The 26,982-nt window shown below is 40.5% G+C and overlaps 1 protein-coding gene across 4 annotated transcripts; it reads left to right on the top strand.

Moving 5' to 3' along the window:
* The first annotated feature begins 4,228 nt into the window (after window positions 1-4,228).
* On the top strand, window positions 4,229-26,980 carry SUV39H2 (SUV39H2 histone lysine methyltransferase). Of its 4 annotated transcripts, none has more exons than XM_006066001.3 (6): window positions 4,229-4,427; window positions 7,120-7,265; window positions 20,966-21,637; window positions 23,546-23,692; window positions 25,350-25,479; window positions 26,306-26,980. In XM_006066001.3, the coding sequence occupies exons 1-6, from the start codon at window positions 4,397-4,399 to the stop codon at window positions 26,410-26,412; spliced, it is 1,233 nt and encodes a 410-aa protein (XP_006066063.1). In that variant the 5' UTR covers window positions 4,229-4,396; the 3' UTR covers window positions 26,413-26,980. The 4 variants fall into 4 exon arrangements, with proteins under 4 accessions (XP_006066063.1, XP_006066064.1, XP_006066067.1 ...); XM_006066005.3 differs by lacking the exon at window positions 4,229-4,427 and adding an exon at window positions 4,449-4,814; XM_006066002.3 differs by lacking the exon at window positions 7,120-7,265 and having other exon boundaries at window positions 4,233-4,427.
* The last annotated feature ends 2 nt before the right edge of the window (window positions 26,981-26,982 follow it).

The raw sequence follows: 26,982 nt of genomic DNA, 5'->3' as shown, positions 1-26,982 counted from the left end.
CTAGACCACCTTACCTGCCTCCTGAGAAACTTTTATGCAGGACAAGAAGCAACAGAACCCAACATAGAACAAGGGACTGGTTAAAAATTGGGAAAGGAGTACATCAAGGCTGTATATTATCACCCTGCTTATTTAACTTATATGCAGAGTACATCATGCAAAATGCCAGGCTGGACAAAGCACAAGCTAGAATCAGGATTGCCAGGAGAAATACCAACAACCGCAGATATGCAGATGATACCACTTTAATGGCAGAAAGTGAAGAGGAACTAAAGAACCTCTTGATGAAGGTGAAAGAGGAGAGTGTAAAAACTGGCTTAAAACTCAGCATTCAAAAAATAAAGATCATGGTATCTAGTTCTGTCACTTCACAACAATAGGAAATAGGAAAAAGTGGAAACCGTGACATTTTATTTTCTGGGGCTCCAAAATCACTGCAGATGGTGACTGCAGCCACCAAAATAAAAGGCACTTACTCCTTGGAAGAAAAGCTATGATAAATCTAGACAGCATATTAAAAAGCAGAGATATTACTTTGCTGACAAAGGTCCATATAGTCAAAGCTATGGTTTTTCCAGTAGGCATGTACGGATGTGAGAGGCCATAAAGAAGGCTGAGCACCAAAGAATTGATGCTTTCAAACTGTGGTGCTGGAGAAGACTCTTTCAAGAGTCTCTTGGACAGCAAAGAGATCAAACCTGTCAATCCTAAAGGAAATGAACCCTGAATGTTCATTGGAAAGACTGATGGTAAAGCTGAAGCTCAAATACTTGGGCCACCTGATGGTAAGAGCCAATTCATTGGAAAAGACCCTGATTCTGGGAAAGATTGAGGGCAAGAGGAGAAGGCGGTAGTAGAGGATGAGATGGTTGGATGGCATCACTGACTCAATGGACATGAGTTTGAGCAAACTCAGGGAGATGGTGAAGGACAGGGAAGCCTGGTGTGCTATGGTTCATGGGGTCGCAAACAGTCCAACATGACTTACTGACTGAACAACAACACCCTTAATAATGACCCCAAAGCACACAAGGAGTGATGTGGCAATTCAGATATGCCAAAGATAAGACATAAAGTACTTCATTTAAGTGAAAGAGTAAAAGTTCTCGACTTAGTAAGGAAAGGGAAAAAGTCATCTGCTGAGATTCCCATGATCTTCGGTAAAAACAAATGTTCTATAAAATTGTGAAGAAGGAAAAAAATTTGTGCAAGTTTTGCTGTCACATCTCAAACTGAAAAAGTTACCACCACAGCAAGTGATAAGTGCTTCATTAAGATGAAAAATATCCAATTTCTACACAGTATTTTGAAAGAGACCACAGTCACATAACTTTCATTACTATATAACTGTCCTGCTGTTATTATTTATTGTTGTTAATCCCTTCAGTTCAGTTCAGTTGCTCAGTCGCATCTGACTCTTTGCAACCCCGTGGACTGGAGCACGCCAGGCCTCCCTGTCCATCACCAACTCCCGGAGTTAACTCAAACTTATGTCCATTGAGTAGGTGATGCCATCCAACCATCTCATCCTCTGCTGTCCCCTTCTCCTCCCACCTTCAATCTTTCCCAGCATCAAGGTCTTTTCAAATGAGTCAGTTCTTTGCATCAGGGGGACAAAGTATTGGAGTTTCAGCTTCAACATCAGTCCTTCCAATGAATATTCAGGACTGATTTTCTTTTGGATGGACTGGTTGGATCTCCTTGCAGTCCAAGGGACTCTCAAGAGTCTTCTCCAACACCACAGTTCAAAAGCAGCAATTCTTCAGCACTCAGCTTTCTTCACAGTCCAACTCTCACATCCATACATGACCACTGGAAAAACCATAGCCTTGACTGGACAGACCTTTGTTGGCAAAGTAAGGTCTCTGCTTTTTAACATGCTGTCTAGGTTTGTCATAGCTTTTCCTCCAAGGAGTAAGCGTCTTTTAATTTCATGGCTACAGTCACCATCTGCAGTGATTTTGGAGCCCTCAAAATAAAGTCTGGCACTGTTTCCACTGTTTCGCCATCTATTTGCCATGAAGTGATGGTGCTGTGCCTAATTTGTAAATTAAATCTTCATCATAGATGTATGTTTAGGGAAAACCATAGTATATATAGGGTTCAGTACTATCTGTGGTCTCAGGCATCCACTGGGAGTCTTGGAACATACTCCAGGCAAATAAGGGGATATATACAATTTGATATGTTGGTTTAAACACCTAAATGGATATGTCAGCTAGGCACTGTGGATATTCAAGTCTGGAATTGAGAATAGAGGTCAGGACTGGAGACAGAAAGTTGAGACTCTTAACTAGAAAAGATATTTAAATCCATAGAAATTGAGGCAGTCACTTAGGAAAAGAGCGTAAGAGAAATGTCTCAAGGCAAAATCTTGAACCCCAGCATTTAGGCTGGATAGAGGAAAGGGAGCCAACATAGGACTGAAGAGTGGTCAGTGAGGTGGGGGAAAACCAAGAGGGAAGTAGAAGGCAGTTGAGTGAGGCTGGATGCTGTTGAGTAGGGGTGCTCTGAAAACAGAAGCAGAGAGTACACGAGGGTGGGGGGGGGCGGGGTGGGGGTAGCCCTGGGAAGTAGGTGAGGTGCTATCCAGGTCTTAAAGGATCTGTAGGAATCATCCTAGCATAGGTAGGGGGAGGGTTGGCATTTTCTAAGCAGAGAGAACAGGTTTGACCGAAGTCCTGCAGACAAGGAGCAGGAGATTGGATATTCCAGGAAGTTACAATCAGAACAGGAGGAAATGAGCAGTGAGGCTTGAGAAGTGGGCAGGAACCACCATATCACAAAGGGCCCTCCATGTAGCAGGGTTGGATAGGACCTTCTATTCCTTATTATCAAGGTAATAAGATGGTCATAACCTTGTAGAATCCACCTGCAATGCAGGAGGAGTCTGCCTGCAGAGTCCACCTGCAATGCAGGAGACCCCAGTTCGATTCCTGGGTTGGGAAGATCCCCTGAAGAAGGAAATAGCAACCCACTCCAGTATTTTTGCCTGGGAAACCCTATGGACAGAGAAGCCTGGCTGGCTAGAGTCCATCGGGTCACAAGAGTTGGACACAACTTAGCGACTAAACCATTACAAGATGCTCATTATAGAAAATTCGTAAAAACAAGAAGTCAAAAAGGAAACCACTTCCCTGAGACTTTATATCTATTTTCCTATACATTTCCTTACATAGTTGAAACTGTATATTTTATAGCTTTTGTTTGTTTTATGTTTTAGGAAGTTTTGTTCAACACTTCTCCATGACACCAAAGGCTTCATAAACATCTTTAATGGCTTGACAGTATTTCATAATGTAATCAAAACAAATTAATTCCTTTAATGTTCTGTGTTTATTCCCAACATCGCAAACTTACATAGGATGCTTTAAAATCTTTTCGTATTTTACATAAATTGCTTTTAAAAATCCTTGGTAGACGTCAAACGGCTTTCTACCGAACTTCTGCGATTTACTCTTGGAAGATTCTGCTTCAGATTGTTTACAACAGTCACCATGGATGCGGTGTGATGGATGGATGAGGACGGGGTGGGAGTGGACACCTGTGTGGTCCAGGTATGAGTACCTGGGCGTCCTGCAGCCCGGCTACAAGGATGGGCGCCACCCCCAGGCGTGGGGCTTAGCCCGGGAGCTAGTCAGAAACAGAACTCCAGATCTCAGCTCAGCTCACCGCCCACCCGCCCCCCGCCCCCCGCCTCCCCCAGCCAATTCGAATCTGCATGTTAACAAGATGTCCAGATGACTCCTATGCCCTTTCAGGTGTGAGAAGCACTGATCTAGACCAGTGGTTTCAAATTGCACACTGAGAATCACCTGGGGAGCTTTAAAAATTCCAACGTCCCCGTTACACCCCATTCCTATTGAATCTCCGAGAGTGAAACAAAAAACAAAACCTCCAAGGGGTCCCCATGTATAGCCAATTTTGGGAACGTGTGATCTAGAGGCAGAGCCTAGAAGGAAACAAGGGTTTGTTGGGCTCAAGGTGGCTGAGGAACAATTATGAGGGGGGAAAACGTACATTGCGCTTGGAATTCTGCACATTGCACACCCAGCGCCCAGGCAGAATAATTACTGTAGGAAAGCCTGACTGATGCCCGTTCCCTGAACTAGGCGGTCAGCCAACCAGGCCAGGGCAGGTGGCCGCTCACCTAAGCGAGCGCTCCCAGATTCCGACTGCTCGCCCCGCCTCCGTCCGCTTGATCCCAGCGAAAGACTTGGGGCGCAGGCGCACTTGCCGCCGCGGCTGGGACGGCCGCCGCTGACGTCAGGACGCCTCGCGGGTTCTAGGCCCCCGCCCGGGCTCCCGAGTTCCGCGCGGGCTGTGCGGGGGCGGGGCGTTGGGCCAACTGAGCTATCCCGTCAGACCGCGCCAGTTTGAATGAAAGCTCCTCAAGATGGCGGCGGCCGGGGCCGAGGCGCCAGGAGGTGAGGGCTGGAGAGCGGCGCCCCGCACTGTCCCCTGTCCGCCGGGCAAACTCCCGAGGCCCGGGAAGCGGGGTCGGAACGCGCGGGCCGGCCGCAACTCGACGCGGCGAGACACCGCCTTCCGCGCGGCTGACACTGCGGCCCCCAGACGCGCGCCGAGGGCTCCTCCCTGCCCCCGGCCCCTGACCCTCCTCGCGGCTCGGCCCGCCCGCTGCCCGCAATCTCTTCCCGCGCCCGGCCCTCGCGAGGCCCGGCCCCCGCCCTCCGCTGCCGTCCCACGGACCCGGCGGCCCAGCCCCCGCCGCTGGCCGGCCCAGAAACCCCACCCCTCCCGACCGCTGTTTGGGGGCATCCGGGTGGCTACGGCGGATCCTTGGGCGCCTCGAGGTCCGTGGACACGAGGGGGGCGCGACTCCTTTGTGATGGTTTGAGCGGGACGTTTGCGGTCGGGCTGGTTTTGGAACTGGGAGCGGTAGGATCCCGGTGGTGTGGGTGTGACCTCAGTGTCGGAGGAACAGAGAGAGGTCGGGGCTGAGACGTGTGAAGGCTAAGAAAGGAAATGAGTGAGGATGTACCCCGATTCGTACGCACGGGGAGGACCGGTTCCCCTTTGGAGGAAGTCCCACTAAGTGGGTACTGGAGGCGTTAGCCCCTGGCTCACGGGAATCGTCATCCCCGCCGGGAGGGAACTTGCGTGCTATTTCTGTGGTCGCCAAAGAATTCGGTACTGAACGTGTGTTTGTGCGCGCGCTCCAAGACTGGAACTTTCAATGCCTTCTGAAACGGAAAGGTGTTTTCCAGCACTGCGCCTCTCCGCATGGATTATGGACTCATTATCGCCCAACTTTTCCTCCGCTAGGGGTTAGTGTGAACTTCTAGTGTCAAGTTTTTGTGGTGGTCATGAAATGTTTACTCTTACCAATGAATTCTCTTTCTACGTTATTAGAGACAGTCAGATTGGTTACCATGGGGGTTGCGGTGTCGTGTGTTCCAAGTTTTCTTACTCTCAAAACTAGCATTTCCGTGGAGGGTTGCGTCTTGAATTCTTCTGTTACTTGCACTAAGTGAAAATGTCTAAGCAGACATACACCTTGGGTAGAAAGTCCAGGTGATCAGGATAACGAGGTTAACTCTACACAAAACATCCTGAGGCTTTTTAAATGGAAGGGATGGATATAAGGGAGGGGGGGGTTGTATTTCCACTACTCCCCTACCCTCAAACCACCCCTCAAATTTTTTAGGGGAAAATACATTTCACTTTCTTGATCTAGAACTGAGTTCTTTTTTGGGGGGTGGGGCGGCTGGAAATCATATTTCAGGTTTTCTGACCATGAGACCCCTGAGTGAGTTTGGGAGGGCGAGGAACGGGTATACTAGGAACAGCTCTTCTCTCTTCCTGGGAAATTACCTCCAAACCCAAAAGGTTATCACAACTACCTTGGAGAGCTGCCAAGTAAAGCGTGCGTTTACTGATGGGTTTTGTTTGGTTTACTCCCAGTTTACTTCAGCCCTCACATTTTTTTTCAGTGAAGCTGAAACGCGGAAAGATGGAAACCTCCCTCAAGTCATGTAGCTAGGGGGCCTCGCGGGGGCTGGAACAGAGGACCCTTGATCCTCTCTGGGGCTTCTCGTGGCACTAGCCGGAAAGCCAAGTTTATTCTGTGTTTCTAAACGTCAGTTTGTGTTAACCTATTTAAAAAAAATATATTTATTTACTTAATTTGGCTGCGCCAGGTCTTAGTTGGAGGTACACCGTATCTTTTGTCTTAGATGCAGAGTATGGGATCTAGTTCCCTGACCAGGAGTGAATCTGGGCCCCTGTATTGGGAGCTTGGAGTCTTAGCCGCTGGATCACCACCCTGTGTTAACCTGTTTTTAATGCAGTGTGGTGGCATACTCTTCACAGGAATTTGAGGGTAGACTCTTCCACAGCACTGTTACTGGCTTCTAGAAGGTTGATGATGAGAGTATCTAATTTTCTTCAGGCGTGGTGTAAATTGAATACTCTGTATTGTCATCCTTGGCTTTGAAAACAATACAGGAAGTGAGTATTACAAAACTCAATATACTCTTCATTATTTTATTGTAGCCCTTGGGTTAATTTACCTTGCTAAACTACATTGCTGCATGGGCAAAATTGAAGTTAAAATTTCATACAACCTTCTCAAATAGGAAAAGTGGATCATATGATGTCACGAGTATATAACTATAGAATTAGATTTCAGTTCTTATTGCTGGACAAAGAGAAAGGGAAAATTACTTTTTAACAATGTAAGATTATTTTTGAATATATTTAAGATGTATCTCTAACTAATAATTTTGTGCTTGAGGTCTACATTTGACTAAAACAGCAGTTCTATATAGAATACAATGAAAAAGTTAAAAATACTATCCCAGCCTATCTATGTGTAATCTTATGAAAGCTTATAGACATGAAACATTTTGTTCAGGTGGCCTAGTGGAAATTGATATAGTAGGGCAGACACACATGAGAAAATCCAGGAAGAAATATTTACTAAAATAGTTCTTCAGTGGTTAAATTTTCTTAGACATGTAAATGGTTTCTTGAATTTTTAGTCTTATAAAATTGCCAGTTGAAGGGTGGGGATATAGAAATCAAGATTTTTTTGTTTTGTTTTATTTTAATTGAGTAGCTATTTCATTAGTAAAGAATTCTATTTTCTTATTGTAGCTTGGTGTGTGCCTTGCCTAGTTTCACTTGATACTCTTCAGGAATTATGTAGAAAAGAAAAACTCACATGTAAATCGATTGGAATCACCAAAAGGAATCTAAACAATTATGAGGTGGAATACTTGTGTGACTACAAGGTAGTAAAGGTAAGGCAAATATCTAGACCCTTAAAAAAGACCTAATCAGACCTCCCTTTAGAATTTCATATTTCTGTAACATAAAAATAACCTTAAAAGTAAGCAAAGCTCTTCTTAATGGTTACAGTTCTTAGCCATGATAAATTTATATGTCCTGTCATCTGTTTTGCCAACTAACATTGAAAGGATTTTGAAGCATAAAATGTTCTTACATTCAAATATTTCAAGGTACTTATGTCATTGTACATCCAACTCTTGATTATCTCCATGTGGATTACCAGAGCAAATGTTTTAGCTCAGATTGGCTTCTCCTGTCATTCGTTTTGTTCCTGAATCATATTTCCCCACTATCACCTGAGATTAACCTAGAAATTCAAGCCAATTTTAATGTTACCAAATCTCAAGAAGCATCACCATTTGTATTTCCTGCCGTCCTGTCAAACTCCAGATAGCAATGAGGTTTTGTTGTGCAGTAGGACAGCCTGGAGTTCAGTCATTTCTAGCCTTTGTCTAGTACCTTGTGATTCCAGAAAAGTCATTTAACTTCCCTGGGCCTCCCTGTGTTTCTGTTTCTCTTGAAAATGACAGGGTTCTTCAAGAAGCTCTTAGAATCTAAACTTTACCATATACTTTTGAGTAATTCATTTCTCCATTGCCTACCTATTCTGTAAGAACTCTGGTTGTTCATCTGTCAGTTCTTCTGGATGAATGAATCAAATCCTGTTTCCTTGTTTTCCTTCTCTTTCATCTTCCATATGGATTCTGCCATTAAATCAAATTCTTCTTTTGAAACATCCATCTTCTTTTGGTCTCACTGGCTTCCTCACTCAGTGGAATGTTGTGATGAAGCATTTCACCTACCTAGCAACTAAACAACAAAATTTTACCTACACTGTCAGCACTCTCTGTACTCAGGGTAGTAGTCTTCAACCCGCAGACAGCCCAGTCCTCTGCCATTTCAGTTTCTAAACTCTTGGCTGGCTAGTATAGCTGCAGGGGTCATATAATCACACTTCTTGGCTCCATTATATATTCTTTCTGTTCTCACACTGCTCAGTTCCACTGGACAAGCTTTTTATCTTTCTCTTGCTTCTTCCATTCTTGTCATCAGTTTTCCCAATTATAACTTTTCTGGACTTCTTACTCTGTCCCTCACCCTCTCAGCTGCAGACTTCTACCTCTTTGGATCCTTCAAGTATGACCTCTCAACTTACTTCACACCAGTTATCTGTATCTTTGTTCAGAGGTTGCACCTATTTTTCTTTTTTTTCCCCTGCCCATCCCCTTTAGAACTTTGCTTAATCTTTGATGTCTTTTTTTTAATCAAGTGCTATTTTTCCACTGGTTTATCTTAATTGATAAATCAGATTTTCCCTAATCTTTCTTTGATCTTGCATCCCCACTCAAGCATTTCCTATCTTTTCCTTCTTCCTCATTTCCCATCAACTTTTAAATACAGCTTTATTGACATATGATTCACATACCCTACAATTCACCAGTTGAAGCTGTACAGTTCAAAGCTTTTTGCACACTCACAGAATTATTCTAAAATTGGTTGTAGCAGTGGTTGCACATTTTCATTAACCTAAAAAGAAACCCCGTACTGCTTAGCCATCACCCCCCAAACCTCTCCAGATCTTTTTCCCATTAACCCTCAGCAACCACTAGTCTACTTTCTGTCTCAATAGATGTCCCTATTTGGACATTTCATGTACATGGAATCATGTAGTATGTATGTGGTCCTTTATGATTGGCTTCTTGCACTTAGCATAATATTTTCAAGGTTCATTCATACTGTACTAGATATCAGTACCTTTTTTATTGCCAAATATGTCATTATATGGACATAGCACATTTGATTCATCTGTTTATTACTTCATGGACATTTGGGTTGTTTCTCTCTGGGGGCTGTTATAGATAATGTTATGAACATTCACGTGCAAGTCATGGTGTGGGCATGTTTTCATTTCTCTTGGATATATACCTAGGAGATGAGCTGTTGGGTCATATGGTACCTGTGTGGTTTAACCATCTGAGGAACTGCCAAACTGTTTTCCAAAGTGACCTCACCATTTTACATTCCCACCACCAGTGTATGAAGGTTTTGATTTCTCCACATCTTCACCAATACCTGTTATCTGACTTTGATTATAGCTGTCCTACTGGGTGTGGAACATCTCATTCTTTCGATTTGCATTTCTCTGATGGCTAATGATGCTGAACATCTGCTCCAGTGCTTATAGCCATTTGTGTATCTTCTTTAGAGAACTATCTATGCAGATCCTTTACCTATTTTTTAAAGTTTTTTAAAATTTATTATTTATTTTTGGCTGCACTGAGTCTTCGTTGCTGTGCAGGCTTTCTCTAGTTGTGGTAAGCAGGGGCTACTCTCTAGTTGTGGTGCACAGGCTTCTCACTGTGGTGGCTTCTCTCGTTGCGGAGCCAGGCTCTAGGGCACAGGTTCAGGGTTAATGGTGCACGGGCTTAGTGGCCCCATGTATGTAGGGTCTTCTTGGACCAGGGATGGAATCTGTGTTCCTTTCATTGGTAGGCTGATTCTTTACCACCGTATCACCAAGGAGGTCCCTACCTATTTTTTTTGAATTGGGTTGTCTTTTTCTTACTGAGTTGTACTAGTTCTTTGTATATTCTAGATAGTCCCTTATCAGATACACAGATTGCAAAAAGTTTGTGCTGTAGCTTGCTTGTAGTTTCTCGTCTTACTTTTTAACCCACTCCAGTTTGATTTATGCTCCTATCAGTGACCTCCTGATTGCCACATTTGAGGACCTCAGATCTGTTCTCCTTCTTTGCAACATCCTACCGTGTTGGCTACTCTTTCTTCCTTGAACCTCTTGTCCTGGAGATTCCGCCTCTTCCATGTACTAGTTGCATGACCTTCAATATATTACCTGGTTCTCTTTCCTTTGGTTTCTTCCCTGAGATGAATGGACAGTACCACCTCATAGGATTTCTGTTAGCAGACTGACCCGTGGTGGTCATGTGGGAGCAGCATGTGCTGTCATTGTTTCTCACCTCAATCTCCACTCTTTCCACCACCAGTTTCTCTTAACGTTCTATCTGAAGCTCCTTTGGTGTCTCTTGCCTGTCCTTCCTCTGAAATGTCGATACGTACTTGTCAAGGCGCTCTCCTCGGCCCTCTTCTCACCTGGAATCTGCTCTGTGGACGGCCTCTTCTTGGTGGTCTCTACTTACATTGATTTGGCTGCTGCTGCTGCTAAGTCGCTTCAGTCGTGTCCGACTCTGTGGAACCCCAGAGACGGCAGCCCACCAGGCTCCTTTCCCTGGGATTCTCCAGGCAAGAACACTGGAGGGGGTTGCCATTTCCTTCTCCAGTGCATGAAAGTGGAAAGTGAAAGTGAAGTCGCTCAGTCATGTCTGACTCTTCGCGACCCCATGGACTGCAGCCTATCAGGCTCCTCCGTCCATGAGATTTTCCAGGCAAGAGTACTAGTGACCCTCAAATCTCTGTGAAGCATTGTGTTCTTTTTGAGCTTCATTTCAAACTGGGCACCCTGTAGGTAACCACACTGAACATATTCAAAACTGTACCCATTTTCCCCATCAAACCTGCATCCTGATCTAGTGTCCCCTATCTAGCTTCATCGAATTATAATCTTCACAGTGACCTATCCTTATAAATTCTTCTTTCCTCCCTACCCTCTAAATCTAATAGGTCATCTGATTATATGGTCTCTACCTCTTAGAGACCATATGTCTCTGTTGTTTGCTGTTAATTCCTGATCCACTTTAATAGAGAGTTAATTACCAAGGAATCTGTGCTTACATTGAAGGAGCTGCCAATCTTTTTTCTTATTCAGAATTCTTAGTCTTACAGTTCAGTTTGGGTAACTTTTGCTGTCCTTCAACCTTCTCCTTTTGGTTTCTTACTTTGGAATAAGCATGCTTCCCGCACGTATGTCCTCGACAACCCACTTATATCCCTCACTTCTTCTGCCTAACACAGGTTATTGAGTCTGTAAGCCAGTATTACTTCAGTATATGTCTACCTTTTCTGTCTGTGTCTCTCTGTCTTATAGTCAGGGCAGGTGAGAGATCTTATGACCCTGTCCTTTTCTTAAATATTCCCCCCCATTTAACTCATAAAAGAGATTGTTCAGCACCATATTCTTCAGAGTCATTAGTTTCTGAAACACAGAAACTAATTGCACCTTCTGATTGCACTAGGACCTTCCTTTAGCCCTTTCAGTGGCTCCCTGGTGTCTGCCAATCTAAGCTGAGTCCTTTTGGACTGATGTTTTCTGTCATTGGGCCTCCAAACCCCTTTCCAGCTTCATCTCCTATAACATATCCTACTTCCCAACCACACTGATATTCTAGAAAGTTCTTCCATGTAGCTAAGGCTTACTGAATGTGTAGTATGGGCTGAGCAGTCTTCTGAGCATTGAGAATTTAGCTTAACAACAGACAGAGCTTATATTCTAATTCCTGAACACATCATACACCTTGGTGCCTTTTGACTTTTCTCATCCACTTCTCTCTGAAACATTGTTTTTCTTCTCTCCTTTGCAAAATCCTGCATGCCTGCAAAGTTCAGCTGAAAGGTTACACCAACCACAGAGGCTCCTTCCTTGCTCATCTCAGCAAAATTACTTTATGTTCAGGATAAGCACTGTTCTTGTCATTATTCTAAAACTTTTCCCATTTTGTGGCTTTGTTTCATACCTTCCCTGCTTAACTATCAACGATTTGAGGGCCAAGACTATGTCTTACTATAAACCATAGTATACAGTGGGTATTTAGTTCATGGTTGATGAATTGGTTTTTTATGTCAGTGGTTTCTCCAGTCCTCACAATGACCTTTGGACCATGTCTTCATAGCTTCATGCTTAAATGACAGCACCAATTTACTGACTGATGTCTGCCGATTCATCTTTCTGTAGTCTCACTCAGTAAACATTTGAGATTCTTCTTTGTATCAGGTGCTACATTAGGCAATGGGAACATAAAGATTAATGAGAAATGGTCCTGAACCTTAAGGAACTCACAGCCCAGTGAACAAGATTGATGAGTAAACCATCCAAGGCTGTATAGACTAGTAAGCACTAGGACAGACATCCTGACATGATTGATGGGAGGAAGGCCTAGGCTGACTCAGAGAAGGCTTCCTGGAAAAGATAACACCCAGCTGGGACCTCGTAACACGAATGGAGTCTTTCCTTAAGGCTTTAGCACAGAGAATGGAGGGGAAGGATCTGGGATTTGGAGATGGTGAGAGACAAGTGAAGGAACTCCAGCCATCCTACTGCAGAGAGCATCATCTGGTTCTAAAAAGTGTGACACTATATTCAGAGGGTTTTCTCTTCTCAGTGAGGGAGAGAGCGGATTAGCAGGAAGGGAAATGACACATGTACAACTTACATGTTCTGAAAGGCTGTTGTAATGTAGGCGAGAAGTGATTGTGTTTGAACTAAAGTACTAACAATCAAGATGAAAAGAAGTAGATGATTTGCTTAATTATCAAGGATGTAAAATTTCAGTCTGTGGTTTAGCAGTCAGGGTGTTGGCTGGGGATCCAGCACTGGAAAGCTTGCAGTGGTGTTGGTAGTAGTCCTGTTCACCAAGACCCAGGAATACAGGAAGATGAGGCTTAATATAAGGAGGAGTAGGATAGGGGGCCAGATTGAGGTTGGAGAAGAAGGTTGAGAACATTTAAATGTGAGCTGAACCAGTAGGTGGTTGGAAGTGAAGTGAAGTGAAGTGAAGTCGCTCAGTCGTGTCCAACTCTGCAACCCCATGGACTGTAGCCTACCAGGCTCCTCTGACCACAGGATTTTCCAGGCAAGAGTACTGGAGTGGGTTGTCATTTCCTTCTCCAGGGGATCTTCCCAACTCCGGGATCAGGCCCAGGTGTCCCACATTGCTGGCAGACTCTTGACCCTCTAAGCCAACTTGAAGAAAACAGGTGGTTGGAAATGTGGCTTTAAATCAAGAGTGAGAACTGACTGGTGCCATGGCCCTTGAAGTGATTGGTGGAAGAATGGGGACTGAAGCCCCGGGACTGGGTACACTTACCCCTTCATTAACCCACAGATATTTCTCCAGTCTTCTACCACCTATCATGTCACACCCTGGGCACTAGCAATCTCAGTGGTGAATGACACAGAAGTATGGTCCCTGATGTCATGGAGTTTGCCTTTTGGTGAATGTAGAAAAACCTTAACTATCACTGTACCAAGAACTGAATAATAGTTGAGATGAGGCTAGTGTAACAGAAGGCGGTAACTCATCCTGGAGAGAGTAGGCAGTTGTCCATGAGGAACTGATTTCAGACTTAGTACTAAAGGGTGTAGAGATAATGGGGAAAGGTCTTGAGTCAGAAGAGAGCCTGACTCCTGCAAAGACTTTGAAGTACGGATGGAACATAATAAGCCAGAAGGATTGAAATGCGGCTGGAAGGATAGGGCAGGGCCCAGAAAGTGCCACTTCTTGTAGGCAGAGAGAGGAATTTTTGACTCTAAGTTCTGATCAGGGGAGTAACATGGGAGAGAGGGGTCAGGAAGGGGGCTGTTGCACCATGAGTGGATTGAAAGGATAAGAGGCCCATTACAGTAATCCACGCAAAAAAAATGGGAGATGAGCCAAGATCGAGGAACAGGAAGGGGTACTCACAGGGAAGAACTGTCCAAGGACAGGCACAACCTGGCAAGAAAGGTAGGAGAATCAGAAGAGTAAACCACGGAAGCCTGAGGAGCAGTTCTTGTCAGCAAGACAGAGTGATGACCAGCGGGGTCAAAGCAGAAGTAAAACGTTACCCTCTGGACTGAGTAGTGGACACTGATGTCCTGAGAGCATTTCTGTGGTTTGGATAGAAGAAGCCAAAATAGAATGAATTAAAGAATAAGTTGGAAATGAGAAAGTAAGGTCAAGTAGCGTGGGCAACTCTTCAAGAACTCTCACTTTCAAATATGGATGTGTAGGGTCTAAGAGTATTGATAATTTAATTTAAAAAAAATCTGACTAGATAATGTGAATTTTAAAATTGAATGTTATAAAGCATTTTATACTGAAAAAAAATCTTCCATTCCTTGACCTTAGTCTCTGATCTCTACACTTTTAGTAATTTATCATATCTTTTAGAGGTCCCTTCTTTATTCAAGCATTTATATCTCAAAGGAGGTTTAGTTTAATTTTGCTTTTAAAAAATTAGGGGAGAGTCAGATGCTAGTGAAAATCAGGAGAGAGCAAGAAACTGAAGAGACAGGAGAGGGAAGGAATTGATGGAGGAAGGGCATCTCTCCTGCCGTATCCTTGGTCCCCTTCGTCTCTAGTTCCATGTCCATGGAAGGATGGAAAGTCGAAAGTCAGGGCTATGTGCTCCCGAAAATAATAGGGGGAGGCGGGGGATAGGGACCCGGAAGAAAATGGTGAAGGTCTGGAATAGCCAACTCAGGACGGGGAAGGAATACCAACTGGGGGAACAACGGGACGGTTACCATGATGGGCTCCTGTTGGGGTCCAGTGGAACTCAAAGGATGTGAACTGGAGTCTCGGTGCTATGTGATTTTTTTTTTTTTTTAATGCCACATGTTTGCCATTGTTGCCCCTTCATGCAGAAAAATTTGTGACAAAACTGGGTGCTCTTTATTGACAAACTCAGCTCATCAGTGAAGAAGTCCTTAGGAATCAAATATTAAAGAAATATTACCTAAAGGTTTGACTTCTTAAAGTTTCCAGGTCATTCTCTGTCTCTAGGACTAGCACTAGACTGAATGACACATATTAACAAAATATCCACATTTCACCATAGTCATATTCCTTAAAGACAACTGCAATTAGGGTGGTTTGTTAAGAAATGGAATAATAGAAATCATTAGACTAAAACCCAAATTGTAGAGGTCAGGAAAACAGAACTCCAAGAAGGACTTTTCCAGGGTCATGTTGTTCATTTGTGTCAGTTTTGGGCCTCTAACCCAATCCTCACAATATGTATACTTTCTCAATTAGTGGTGCGAAAATCCAGTGACTTTCCATTGACCAGAATAATTCTCAAACTGTGTTCCCATGTAACAGTGTGATTTTCATATTCAGATTCATGCTCTTGTACCAGTGGCACCCCACTCCAGTGTTCTTGCCTGGAAAATCCCATGGATAGAGGAGCCTGGTGGGCTGCAGTCCATGGGGTCACTAAGAGTCGGACATGACTGAGCGACTTCACTTTCACTTTTCACTTTCATGCATTGGAGAAGGAAATGGCAACCCACTCCAGTGTTCTTGCCTGGAGAATCCCAGGGACGGGGGAGCCTGGTGGGCTGCCGTCTGTGGGGTCCCACAGAGTCGGATACGACTGAAGCGACTTAGCAGCAGCAGCTCTTCTACCATTAATATTGAATATTATGATCTCAAAACTTGCAGGGGAAAATTAGCTAATGAGAGGTAGATTTTAATTGTTTTTCTTTTTTGTGCTCCCACATATATGCATTTTAAAGAGTTTGTGCTTGCTACCTCTTACGGGCTACAAGCAACAGGTAACAGATACTAACAGACATTTAAAAAAAAACACCATGAATTGTTATCTTCAGGTTAAATTGAACAGCTTGTATTTCTTTTAAGGATTCATATGGTTACTATTGTGATTTTTTAATATTGCGTACATATTGGTAGTCACAGTTTTTGTTACACATTCAGAAATGTTTAGTAAGTGCCTAGGATATAGTGGGGAATTCTGCTTGGTGCTAGGGCTACCAGGAATAAGATTGCTTCCCTCCTGCAAATGAGTTGGCCAGTATTGATTTGGCCAAAATATTTGTTTGGGTTCTTCCATCAGATTGTACAGAAAACCCAAACGAACTTTTTGGCTAACCGAACAGTTTCTATTAGAAATGGGAACACAAGTTGGCAATAATCAGTCCTCCTTGGGCAAGAGTGGCAAGGAAGACTCCACAGGAGAGAGGACATTTGAGCTGAGTTTTAAAAATGGGTGAGTTTTTCTGCACAGAAAAGATGAGACTGAAATAGGTGTTCAATAGACAAATGGAAGCAGACATTCTAACTAGAAATAACTGTGAGCAGAGCAACATAAAGGTAGGAAGACAGCAGTTCAGTGTGGCTAGAGGGTGGTATGTGAATGGGGCCATATTGGAACACTGAGTCAGGGGAGCATCAAAGACCCAATCAAGAATAATCTTTGTTATAATTGGAAGTTTGAGTTAATTCTTTAGGCAGTGGGGAAGCCATTAAAATTTTTTAGCAAGAAAATAACAGAATGACTGGTACTGTGGTGGGGGGGTGCTTTTTGTTTTTATTAAAAATCTACACAGTAGAGAAGGATAGATGGATTGTTGTTAGTCTGGAGGCAGGGAAAACAGTAGGAGATCAGTGCCATAATCTGGGCAAGACTGAAGGCTTGAAGTAAATAGCATTATGTTAATAGAGATGGGTGAAAGGATCTAAGGAAGCTTGCTGATGGGGGATTGAAGGGAAGAAAGACATGAGATTGACCTCCTGATTTGCAGCTTGTGTGACCAGGTAGAGGAGGGTAAGGCTGCTTTGAGGAGAATACAGAGGGGAACTGCTTAGGAACAGCAGTGGTGAGTTCCCTGTGGGTAGATGAAGAACCTACGGGACATCTAGTAGGTCAGTGACTCCATGGGGTTGCAGCTCAAATTCTGGGAGTGTCAGCATACAGTTAAAACCATTGGAGTAATGAGGTTGCCCAGAGAGAACGTTTAGAGGAAGAATTCTTAGACTAGAATCCAAATATCCTGAAATTACCCATTGTATCATACATGTAACTTTTGATAGGGGAAAGTCTGTAGCTCTCTGGAGATTCTCAAAAGAGACAAACACTTGTTTAGTGTGAAAAGGGACCAAGGACAGAATCCTGAGTGACTACATTGTTTTAAGTGATGAGCAGAGATCTCAGCAAAGAAGGCAGAGAAGGAACAAAAATGGAGAGAGAACTATGATATCAAAGCCTAAGGAATGGTCAGATGAGGACTGAATTGGCTTGACAGTTGGAAGATTGGTAAAATGTTCTAATAGACAAGATAAAATTAAATGTATTTATTTTGAATGACACTTCCTACAGAAACACCGTGGTTTCTAAGTGTTGTTAAAACCATTAGCCTACAATAAAGCTCTGATGCCTCAGTCAGGTGTTCAAGGCTATCCCAAATTTGCTCTTCCCTTGCTGTTGCAGTTTAATCTCTCGCTTCAGTGTTCTCAACCTCAAAGCTAGCTAAATCTGTCTCTTCACTGTTTTCTGGATACTTCATGCAAATCTTAGCTCCAAGCTTCGCTTGTGTTTCTCATCCTGCCTGCCCTGTGCCCTGCCCAACAAACGCTATCAGTCTTTCACAGCGTAGTTTGTTCTGCTTCCTGTGCCTTTTTCTCATTGACCTATATTGATTTCCTTCTTTATGTTTTAGTGGTATTTATTGTCTTACTTTTTTTGGCCTTTAAAGTTGTACCACCTCGCATTGCTCTTTATTTTACATACTACTGCCTTCCTTTCCCAATGAGATTTTACACTTAAAGGCTAATATTATCTTACATCTCATCCCGCCCCCTAGTGACTGAACTTCCATATGCTCATTATAGACACTAAAATATTTGAATGAATTTAACCTAAGCCAAACATAGTGGGGGAAAATGTCTTGAAGAAAAAATTTCATGTGATGCATTCCAAATTATACAGGAGTGATTAATGGATCATTTTTATGACTCCATTCCATTTTTATAGGTAATCAAGAGTTGACTGCATGTCTGAATAAGATAATTGACATCCTGTGAGACTTAAGAAATTTTTGACTTTTATTTGAGAGTTTAGGGTATTGAAGTCATTGCATTTAAGTCAAACTGATTTCTGTATAAAATTATCTTATTTTTTAAAAAGGAAAATTTTTTATATAAAAAGTAAAATGAGACAGATATATAAAAAGTAAAATTTTCATTCTTATAAAATGAAAGAAATCTACAGAGTAGAAATAAAATGTTACTTATATTTACATTGCACTCATACTTTAGAAGCACCTTTACCATCCTGTAAGTTAAGTAGATACAATGTAATTAACATACAAAATAATCACTAAAAATGCAAATGACTCATCATTGAACAATATATTCTTTTGAAAGCGGACTTCAGTGGCTTAGTGTTTTTAGTGTTTCTTTCATTGTTTGCTGGCAACTTTTGGTGTATAACTCAGGGCTATGGTAGGAAAAAAAAAGAGGACCAGGGTTGCACTGTTTTATTTTGGAATCAGAAAAAAGTAACTTTTATTTATAATTAAGGGGAATAGGTAATGTTACACGGTGCCAAACCGTCCTCATTGTTATTGAGCCTATATCTGCTAACAACAGTTGCAAATTGTAGTCACCTGACAGGAGGGAGAAACCCATGTTATGTTTTAGTGAGCCAGTTTGACGAACACTTCAATATATGTCTAGGCTTTTTCTTCCCTGGAATCATAGTATATATTTTCATAGAAGTACAGTTTTTGTGCATATGTTCATGCCATAATTTAATCTTTTTTTTTTTTGACTAAACATTTTTACCAATTTCACAAAGAAGTAGAGCTCTTTTCATTAACAAGCATTATTGTGTATTGAGTAGAATATAGTAAAACATGGAGATAAGCTCCCTGACTAGCCAGGTGAGCTCCTGCAAGGCTGCCTTAATGCTCCTTACCCCATCGTGCCTCAATACATTTTCTGGAACTGCCAGGTCATATAAACTAGAACTAGTAGACACCCTTATTTTATAATAAAACCTCTATTTAAAATTCCAGGCGAAATCAAATGTATCCCAGTTAATTTTTTATCAATATCTATGAATTAAAATGCTAACTAAAAACCATAGAATGCAGTTTAATTACTTTATATTTCAGAAGACATTTTACCCTAGCACTCACAGGTATATGTTCGCTATTCTAGAGAACAAAGAAAATTGAGACTTTACTTGAATAATTTATTACGTACAGTATGTACACTAGACTTCTGCCTGCCAGTGCAGATAGATATAAGAGACCCAGGTTCGATCCCTGGGTTGTGAAGATCCCCTGGAGGAGGAAATGGCAACCCACTCCAGTACTCTTGCCTGGAGAATCCCATGGACAGAGGAGCCTGGCGGGCCACAGTCCATGGGGTCGCACAGAGTCGGACATAGTGGAAGCGACTTAGCACACGTGCATGTACACTAGACTACGTTTCTAAAGAGAAACGTAATATAGCGTTGGGAAGAAGACACAGCCTGACTCCTGGGGTGAGAAAGCAGGATTTCAGGTACCATGGTGGCCAACAGCAGACTGAAGGATAAATCAAAATATTTGATCTTTGGTGCTTTGAGGGCCTGTCACCTAATCCAGCCACAGGCAAGTGTCTCTGGAATTGTGCTGTTCAATAGAAATATGATGCAAACTACAGGTGTATACACTCGGCCCTCTGTATCCCCAGGTTCTGCACTACAGGATGCAACTAACCTCAGAGAGAAAATATTTGAAAAAGAGAAAGTTGCAAAGCAAAACTTGGATTTGCCGTGCGCTGGCAACTATTTATATAGCATTCACATTATATTAGATCTAGAGATGATTTCTTTGGAGAAGGAAATGGCAACCCACTCCAGTGTTCTTGCCTGGAGAATCCCAGGGACGGGGGAGCCTGGTGGGCTGCCGTCTATGGGGTCGCACAGAGTCGGACACGACTGAAGCGACTTAGCAGCAGCAGTAGCAGAGATGATTTAAAGTGTACAAGTAGGTTGTATGCAAATACTATGCCATTTTAATCTGGGACTTGAGCATAGTGGATTTTATTATCTGAGAGGGGTCCTGAAACCAATCCTCTGGTGAGTACCAAAGGACAACTGTAATTTAAAAAGCATTTTCTCGTAACTGTGTTAAACAAAATGGAAAGAACCAGGTGAAACTTCTTTTAATAATACATTTAATTTAACCCCAAATATTATTTCCATGTATAATCAATGTTTTTAAATTAATAGTGTACATTATTTTTGTGCTGCGTCTTTGAAGTGCAGTGTTTATCACACACAGAGCACATCTCAGTTTGGACCAGCCACATTCAGTAGTGACCTCCGGCCCGGCATGACGGAGACAGTTCACTCTAGAAGATCTAGGGAGGTGTGTCCTGGACATTAATGAAAAAGAACTACCCTCATATCCAGTGTAAAATATTAAATTATAGACCTTGTTCAGTCACCAAGTCGTGTCCAACTCTTTGTGATCCCATGGACTGAAGCACTCCAGGCCTCCCTGTCCCTCACTATCTCCTGGAGTTTGCCCAAGTTCATGTCCATTGAATCGGTTATTACAGGTCTTAGAGGGTGGTGCTTGCAGCTGTGCTGGCCAAGCAAGCCACTGACCTATGTCATAAATTCGTTTTGGTACAATTTATTTCCATATAAAGATAAATACTGTTTTGTTTAACTTGATCACTGGTAACATATTCATGAATTTCATTACTTTTATCTTTCTCCAGGTGTGACTCTTTTGCCTGCGGTCAAACATAATGCTATATCTAAGTTTTCTGTACATATTTTATGTAATATAAAGAAAAACAGGTTTATTTTATGATTTGTATTTTATCTGCTAGTAATCTGTAACTGTGTATTATGAACTTTATTAAGAAAAATAATAATACCCTTCAAGATATTAAATTATTTTCAATAAATGGATATGTCATAATCTGATTTGCATTTTCTTTTATATTTTAAGGATATGGAATATTATCTTGTAAAATGGAAAGGATGGCCAGATTCTACAAATACTTGGGAACCTTTGCAAAATCTCAAGTGCCCATTACTACTTCAGCAGTTCTTTAATGACAAGCATAATTATTTATCTCAGGTAAAGAAAGGCAAAGCAATAACTCTAAAAGAAAATCACAGAGCCTTGAAACCTGCTGTTGCTGAATATATTGTAAAGAAGGCTAAACAAAGGATAGCCCTGCAGAGATGGCAGGATGAACTCAACAGAAGGAAGACTCACAAAGGAATGATTTTTGTTGAAAATACTGTGGACTTAGAGGGGCCCCCTTCAGACTTCTACTACATTAATGAATACAAACCAGCTCCTGGAATCAGCTTAGTAAATGAAGCTACCTTTGGTTGTTCATGCACAGATTGCTTCTTTGAAAAATGTTGTCCTGCTGAAGCTGGAGTTCTTTTGGCTTATAATAAAAATCAACAAATTAAAATCCCACCTGGTACCCCCATTTACGAGTGCAACTCAAGGTGTCAATGTGGACCCGACTGTCCCAACAGGATCGTACAAAAAGGCACACAGTATTCACTTTGCATCTTTCGAACTAGCAATGGCTGTGGCTGGGGTGTAAAAACCCTTGTGAAGATTAAAAGAATGAGTTTTGTCATGGAATATGTTGGAGAGGTACGTTCACCTTCTCTCATAGCAGATAATGTACAAGGAAGGTTTATGCTTTTGAAAAGTTGCCTTTTTAACCTCCGTGACAAACATTTGATATGTTTTGATATTATCGTTGCCTATATGTACAAATTTCAGGTTTGAAAGAAGGGTTCACTGGCATCATTAAAAATATAAACTTGAATATGAATCAAAAAATTATATATAATGACAAATGTAGTAGTCATCTTTCAACAAACACCCAGTCATAGTCACTGAACTGGCATTTGTAAATTTGAAACTATGACAGCTATTTTACACAAGAGTCCTAAGACAATTTTGAAAATCAGATCTAAAAACATCCTGACTTGGAAACTTTGGGGGCAGAGGGATGGTTACTTTTTAATTGGAGGAAAATTGCTTTACCATGTTGTGTTGGTTTCTGCTGTACAACAACGCAAATCCGTCATATATATATGTATCCCTACCCCCTCCCTCTTGCGGTTCCCTCCCCACATCCCACCCCTCTAGGTCATCACAGAGTACCAGGCTGGGCTCCGGAAACTGTTAAATTGTAATTCACTTCATCCATTTGACCAAATATGATTATGTGTAGTTGGCAAAACTCAGTTTTGTATCAGTAGGAAAGACTGTAGAGTAAATGGATGTTTTATGAGCAAGCACTGTAAAATACACATAAAAACATGTATTGCACCCGCCAGCAAGGAACGTCCAAATCCTTTGTAACTCAGCTACAAAGACTGTTCTCTAAATTACCAAATACTAAGCAAATTTGTTTTTATATATGCAGTGTAGATCTACAGAAGATAGTATTTACCGCATACTATTCTAAGCACCTTGTGTTTTAACTTATGAATTCTGTCAACAACTCTATGACATGGTAGCATTCTCTCCGTTATTACACAGGAGGAAACTGAGGCACAGAGAAAAATAAGCAACTCATCCGGGGTCACTTAATAGTAACAAAGAACCAAGATTCAAAACCAAGGCTCTAGAATCTTGACCCCTGCACCATTCTTCCCCATACTGAATGGTGGGAGAGGCTGTGGCTAGAAAAATACAAGTGTGACTGCATATCTGGGGTTGTCAACTCAGTATTTTAGAAGTTGTTTGGAATTGGATCACCTTTAAGTATCTGCATTCACCCAGAATTCTCAGGTTAAATTGCATCCCTATTTTGATCCTTAAATTTTTAGACAGTGGCAGATTATTATAAATCACTATTCAGGAGACTGGATCTCGTATAATCAAATCATTCTCTTTTTGAGTTTAATAAATGCAGCTGAATTTGGTTGCCACCATGAATCACTTGAGACATTTTTGGTTTCTTAATCTGAGCATGTGGTGAAGCTGTGTTCTTCAGAGCGGAACTGTATAGATGATGATCGTGAGTTGCAGAATTTCATGAAAACCACCTGTTCTACAAAACTAAACTTGCCATACAGTTAACTGTGGATTTAACATACCTTCTCTCCTGTATTTGCAACTAATTTCCGTTTGTAACTACACACAGATTAATTATAGGAAAATTATGCTTTAGAGCACAGATACTTACTTGTAAACTTAGTTCTTTACATTCTGGTGTGTTCTACAGAGAGCTATCGTGTAGCTCCTGTATTGACATAGTGAACATATCAATAAATTAGAACCAAAGTAGTATACTATTTCAGCTTGATAATTGTTGGGTTGTCCTAATTCTCATTTAAGTAGTCATACTTGGCACCCTCATTTTCTCCTCTTGTTTCCCCACCTCTTTTCATCTAGTTTTTCTAGAATAGTTTATGGTAAATGTTTATTTTGATGGCACTTTTATTTCTTTTTATGTACTTGAAGGCCATTAATATATTAATAGATTTATGGATGAATGTTTCTTCAGTTCAGCAACAGCTATATAATACAGTTTTTTCTTTTTAGGTGATCACCAGTGAGGAAGCCGAGAGACGTGGCCAGTTATATGACAACAAAGGAATCACGTATCTCTTTGATCTGGACTATGAATCTGATGAATTCACAGTGGATGCAGCTCGATACGGAAATGTGTCTCATTTTGTGAATCACAGTGTAAGAGATACTTATTATAGACAGGACTAGGACCACTTACTACAGACAGGACAATTAGTACTGTTTTAAAAGATTTTCTGTACTTGAGGGATAATTATATACTTTTTCATTATTTCCAAAGTATTTTTATACAAGGGCCTTTTCTGTTAATTCCTGGTATTACTGCTCTTTTAGGAAAATTCATCAAGGTGCATACCAAATACTATCCATTTTAAGAATCTTTACATGTATTACTTCATTTAAACTTTCCAACAACTTTATAAGATAGGTATTATCCTCATATAGAGAAGGAAATTAATCACCAGAGGAGTTAAGAGGTAAAATGTTGAAGAATTAACAAAGCTTTATAAGTTACAGAAGTTAACACAGCTAAATTCAGGATGCATGACTAAAGAAAGACTGCTGTGTTCTCTTAAAATGTAAACATGTTAACATTTTTATAAAATTTTAGGATTTCTAGAGTACTGAAGTATTTAGGGCTACTTTTCCAAATTATGGATTAGTATTCTTAATTTCTATTTGAAACAAATTTAGAATACAGTTAGAACTTTAACTTCAGAAACTTACACTCTAAAAAACTACACTCTATAAAAACTATAAGGGAGGTTAGGAGTTATTAGACACCTATTTAGTGCTCGATGGATAACAAAGTTTTAGGCTTGTGAGATTGGCATTGTCTCCATTTTATAGATATAAGGAAAATGTATCTCACAGAGTAAGTCTTATAGTTGGCCATAGAAGGAAGGTAGCCCATGATAATCTTTTATTGGGTTTTATACCAAGAAACTAGTTTATGATGAGTAATGAAATATCAGAGACTTTCTGACATTTTAGTTTTCTGGTTTACTTAAACATTTAATTTTTTCTTAATGATAAAATGCTTTCAAAATAGTTACTCTATTCAAGGATAATTAAACAGTCATTTTTATTTCTTAGTATGATTCACTGGATCTTTCTTGCATATTATAGAATTTAGTGTAGAGTTCTCAAAATGATGAATAATTCCAATCAAAAATTTTAAGAAATGAAACTCCATGCAATATGAAATTGCATGATTTGATTTTTTAATAACAATTACTTGCAGTTCTTTAAGCCTTACTAGAGCATCTTTTACTTTTAATAATCTATTTCTAGATGTTCTGTGTGGGCCTTTTTTGACTGTTTCTAGGCTTTTCAATAAACTTTTGATACAGTAGTCCCTGTTTATCTGCAGTTTTACTTCCCATGATTTTAGTTACTGCTGTCAAACATTCTCCAAAAATATTAAAAATTTTAGAAACAAGCAGAAAATATATAGATGCCTTACTAAAATATTTACAGGTGAAATGATATTATCTAATACTTGCATTAAAATTCTCCAGAAACAATTAAGAAGTTGGGATTAGATGAAACTAGAATGACAAAAATGTTGAGTCCTTGAAGCTGCATAGTGGATGTATGTGAACTTACTTTCTCTAGGTTTATGTCTGAAATTTTCTGTAAGGGAACACTTTTTCAGTGTGCATGCCTCAAAACCCTCTAAACAGTAAGCCACTTAATTTCTCATAGAATTTAACACTAATACTTTGGGAAATTAATGATTTCATGTCTTATTCATTGATTTCATGAGCTTATTCATGTCATTTTTACTTAAGTGGGATCTCATGTTCCTTTTTAGTGTGACCCAAACCTTCAGGTGTTCAATGTTTTCATTGATAACCTCGATACCCGTCTTCCCCGAATAGCATTATTTTCCACGAGAACTATCAATGCTGGAGAAGAGCTCACTTTTGATTATCAAATGAAAGGTATGATTTTCAAATAGTTTCTTTGATGGAACTTCAGTGTGAAAAATCTAATTAGAATAGAAGACTTTAGAACATCTGAACCAAACTAAATACTAACTAAATAGAAAGGGGCAAAAAAGGCTATAAGAGTTTGTCTTTTCAATCAAGGGCACAAAGCTAATCTGGTAGAGCTAATGCTAGAATCCAGGTCTGCCTGACCTTGGGGGCTGAGTAATGCTATTTCTTTATATCACATTGCTGCCTGCTTTTTTCAGAACTTCCACATAGAAGCTTATTTATTATAAGATTTTTTCAATATTACTTGAATTAAAAAAATTTTCAGCCTTACATTTCTGAATGTTTACTAAGATGTATATTCAAAAGATTGAAAATATGATGTAAATCATATATGAGCTTATTCCATTTCTACTTGAATCTGGCTTTTAAAAAGAACATTGAATTCTCTTTGCTTTCCTGTGAACACTTAATTTTATGTGCTTTACTGTTTTCTTTGCTTAGGAAAGAAAACACATACTGTTTTTCTAAGTATGATGCCCTTTACATATTGTTACTATTTGACCTTGCTTTGTGGCTCTTAAGAAATTTATGAAATGAATGCTTGTATATTGAATTTTACGAGTAAGTTTCATCATTTCACAAATCCATCCTCATAAATATCGGGTAATAACAAACACTTTACCTCTGACTAGCCTACACCATCCTTTCATGACATTTCATAATGATTTGTCTCTGAATATTCACACTTACTTGTAACTGATACAAAATTTGAAACTCTTTATGAATTGTCTTGACTCTTTCTCCTGTATTTCTTTTTCTATATATCCAGGTTCTGGAGATGTATCTTCAGATTCTATTGACCACAGCCCAGCCAAAAAGAGGGCCAGAACTGTGTGCAAATGTGGAGCTGTGACTTGCAGAGGTTACCTCAACTGAATTTTCAGGAAATAGAACTTATGACGATTATAGTGTTTTTTCTAATGTTAACATTTTAAAAGTATTTTGGACTCTTTTCATATTATCAAGATTATACACTACGATGATTTACAATTCACCTTTCAGACTATTGACCAAATGCGTTACTGATCCTTTTGAAGAGAGGAACGTAGGGTCACATAGACTAATTCTACATATACATATTCAGTGGTTAGATACCAAACGTGAAGGGAAAACTGTTTGCAAATCAACAGCTATATACTTAACAGGAAGTCTATGTGACTATAGAGAAATGCCTCCTTCAGTGTTTAAGTGTTAAACTGATGATGTAACAGTTGCTAAGATTGAACATTCAATTTGCCATACACCTTGAATTTAGAATTGGACAAATACACAAGTTCTATTTTTGTTATTGTCATTCCTGTTTACCTACTTAACAACTGTTTGTACTTGTATTTGAGACAAATAGGTGATACTGAATTATACTCTATTTTCTACTTTCATTAAAACATTGGTATCTTAATGATATAGAAATTTAAGGTCTAAAATTAAATGTAAAAAAATTTAATT

Source organism: Bubalus bubalis, chromosome 14 (assembly GCF_019923935.1).
Source record: "Bubalus bubalis isolate 160015118507 breed Murrah chromosome 14, NDDB_SH_1, whole genome shotgun sequence".
Lineage (NCBI taxonomy): Eukaryota > Metazoa > Chordata > Mammalia > Artiodactyla > Bovidae > Bubalus > Bubalus bubalis.
The sequence above is the reverse complement of the archived record's forward strand: the minus strand, read 5'-3'. Positions and strand labels throughout refer to the sequence as shown.

Excerpts from the sequence above, each read along its gene's own strand:
- SUV39H2 (XM_006066001.3), top strand. The coding sequence starts at position 4,397 with ATGGCGGCGGCCGGGGCCGAGGCGCCAGGAG. Across the intron at positions 4,428-7,119 it reads CGGGGCCGAGGCGCCAGGAG|CTTGGTGTGTGCCTTGCCTA; the intron begins GTGAGGGCTGGA and ends TTCTTATTGTAG. Across the intron at positions 7,266-20,965 it reads GTGACTACAAGGTAGTAAAG|GATATGGAATATTATCTTGT; the intron begins GTAAGGCAAATA and ends TTATATTTTAAG.